Source organism: Sinocyclocheilus rhinocerous, unplaced genomic scaffold, assembly GCF_001515625.1.
Source record: "Sinocyclocheilus rhinocerous isolate Xijiao unplaced genomic scaffold, SAMN03320098_v1.1 scaffold1488, whole genome shotgun sequence".
Taxonomy (NCBI): domain Eukaryota; kingdom Metazoa; phylum Chordata; class Actinopteri; order Cypriniformes; family Cyprinidae; genus Sinocyclocheilus; species Sinocyclocheilus rhinocerous.
The window spans coordinates 274,076-277,007 of NW_015633542.1; the positions used below are offsets into that span (position 1 = coordinate 274,076).

The 2,932-nt window shown below is 32.7% G+C and overlaps 1 protein-coding gene across 3 annotated transcripts in view; it reads left to right on the forward strand.

The window, feature by feature from the left end:
- The window catches only part of LOC107744345 (E3 ubiquitin-protein ligase Itchy-like), a 45,238-nt gene that overhangs the window by 31,756 nt on the left and 10,550 nt on the right, over positions 1-2,932 (forward strand). For all 3 annotated transcript variants that reach the window (XM_016557926.1, XM_016557924.1, XM_016557925.1), the window contains exon 25: positions 1,677-1,815. In XM_016557926.1, the coding sequence (XP_016413412.1) occupies positions 1,677-1,815 (139 nt within the window). The remainder of the gene's footprint in view (positions 1-1,676; positions 1,816-2,932) is intronic.

The following is a 2,932-nucleotide window of genomic DNA, read 5'->3' on the forward strand; positions in this document are numbered from 1 at the left end:
CTCTCTCTCTCTCTCTCTCTCTCTTTCTTTCTTTCTTCAAGGCTCAAGCGTTTTTTGAAGACGCCTCTCAGTATGATGAGAACCTCACCTTCCAGGATATGAATCTGTCCAGACCTTTACTGAAGGTGAGACTGACGCCACATTCATTAGAAACATACTGTAAACACACACAGCAGTGACAGAACTAAAACTTGACGTTTCTCAGCCTTTTATGCTCTTTGTATCATGTTTATTCATTTGCTCTTAAATAACTTTTTTTTTTCTGAAAGTAACCATCACTTCAGTACATTATTATTTCAAAAGTTTGGGGGTGGATATTTATTTATTTTTTAATAAATTAATAATTTTATTCAACAAGGACGCATTAAATTGATCAAAAGTAACAGTAAAGATATTAATAATGTGACAAAAGATTCTATTGCAAATAAATGCTGTTCTTTTGAACTTTCTATTCATCTGTGAATCGTGAAAAATAAAATGTATCACCGTTTCCACAAAGTTATTCTGCAGCACAACTGTTTTCAACATCGATAATAATCAGAAATGTTTCTTGAGCAGCAGATCAGCATATTAGAATGATTTCTGAAGATCATGTGACACTGAAGACTGGAGTAATGATGCTGAAAATACAGCTTTGATCACAGAAATAAATTAAATTTTAACATCTATTCACATAGAAAACAGCTATTTTAAATTGTAATAATATTTCACAATAATACTGTTTTTTTTTTGTTTTTACTGTATTTTTGATAAATAAATGCAGCCTGGGTGATGGTGAGCAAACATTACAAATTACGGTTCTCAAACTTTTAAATGCTAGTGTATGTTGTAATTATATATATATATATATATATATGCACTAATGTACTAATAAATAGTAATGTTAGTGATGATTTTTGAGTGCTTCTCAATCATTACTGACGTTTTTGACCTAGTTATGTTGGTTTAGGATTCAACATAAAGACGAAAGTAACTTACTTAAGCACTTTAGTGAAGTGTTAATGTAATAAATGACCACTTTTATATTACATTTTTAATATTTTAATGCTGCATAACTGTGTGCATTAAACATTGATGTGACATGGGCCTTCAGTAGAGGATGATCAGTGTTTCTGAAGCCATCATATGTTAATGAATGACATCTCACACTGGATTCTGTTTGTTCAGGCCATCTATGTTAGTGATGATTTTTGAGTGCTTCTCAATCATTACTGACGTTTTTGACCTAGTTATGTTGGTTTAGGATTCAACATAAAGACGAAAGTAACTTGTACAAGCACTTTAGTGAAGTGTTAATGTAATAAATGACCACTTTTATATTACATTTTTTATATTTTAATGCTGCATAACTGTGTGCATTAAACATTGATGTGACATGGGCCTTCAGTAGAGGATGATCAGTGTTTCTGAAGCCATCATATGTTAATGAATGACATCTCACACTGGATTCTGTTTGTTCAGGCCATCTCCACTATAGGCTTTAAGCAGCCCACTCCTATTCAGAAAGCCTGCGTCCCTGTGGGGCTGCTGGGAAAAGACATCTGTGCATGTGCTGCCACCGGCACTGGTGAGAATGAATATGAATATTAGTTTGTAGCTGAATGTCTGCGTGACACATTTAGATGACTCTGTGTGTCTCAGGTAAGACGGCGGCCTTCATGTTGCCGGTGCTGGAGCGTCTGATCTACAAGCCCAGAGAGACGCAGGTGACCCGTGTGCTGGTTCTGGTGCCCACCAGAGAGCTGGGCATCCAGGTGCACTCCGTCTCCCGCCAGCTGGCACAGTTCACCAGCATCAGCACCTGCCTGGCCGTGGGTACGAGCGCTGATAATACTGTATGATTTATTTACTGTACTCAGTGCCGATCCTAGACTTCTGGGAGCCCCTACGCAAAACTGTCGGTGGAGAGGGGTATGAGTGGGTATGAACGAATGAATGAAACGCATTTGTCCGTGTTTCACTCCGTCTCGAATCGCGCTCGCGGAAATCGCTTGAGAAATAGTGTCTCTTCCGCGGCTCGGTACGCTTTCAACTCGTTTTTTTAGTCTCGAGCAAGACTGTACGACATTCACATTACATGATTTGACTGATTTTTATGTAGAAAGGGCGACAGCGCACCGCGTTCAAAGAAATGATTATTCATGTTTTCATAACCGCTGGCCAAATTCAAAAACAAAACTAAAATTAAATCATCTTTGAGAGCATGGGGGCCCTACGCAGCTTGCGTATTTTTGCGTATAGGGAGGATCGGCTCTGACTGTAGTATTATTCATATTTTAAATTAACCTTTATTTTTATATTGAAATATAAAACTATAATATAACAATTTAATATGAAATTGTGCTTTTGTGATTTTTCTAATTGTCTTAATTTTTTTTTTTTTTTTTTTTTAGTAATTTTACTACTTCATCCTAAACTTTTATTTTTTTAATTTCTGCTTTTTTTGTAATTTTACTACTTCATCCTAAACTTTTATTTATTTAATTTCTGCTTTTGTCATTTTTATTACATTTTACATTTTTATTTATATTGTTTATATTATGTTTATATATATATATCTATTTAGCTTAATTTTTTTATTTCTATTTCTTGAAATTTCTAATTTAGTTTTTCATGTAATAATTATTTTAGCTTTATTTATTTTTAAACTATTTTAAATGTTTTAGAGTATTAGTAATAGTTATGTGCTTTTATCATTTATATATATTTTTAAATATATATATTTTTTATTTTTTATTTTTTTTATAATTTTAGTACTTCAACCTAAACTTAGAAATTGTAGTACTTTTATTAATTTTAATTTTAATTACTTTAATTAACCTAAAATTAGAAATGTGAAGATGCACAGATCTATTATTTTCTTTTTCTTTTCTTCTTTTTTTTTTAAGTTGTAGTCCTTTTATGTGCTATTTTTTTTTTTGTAAATTTTTTT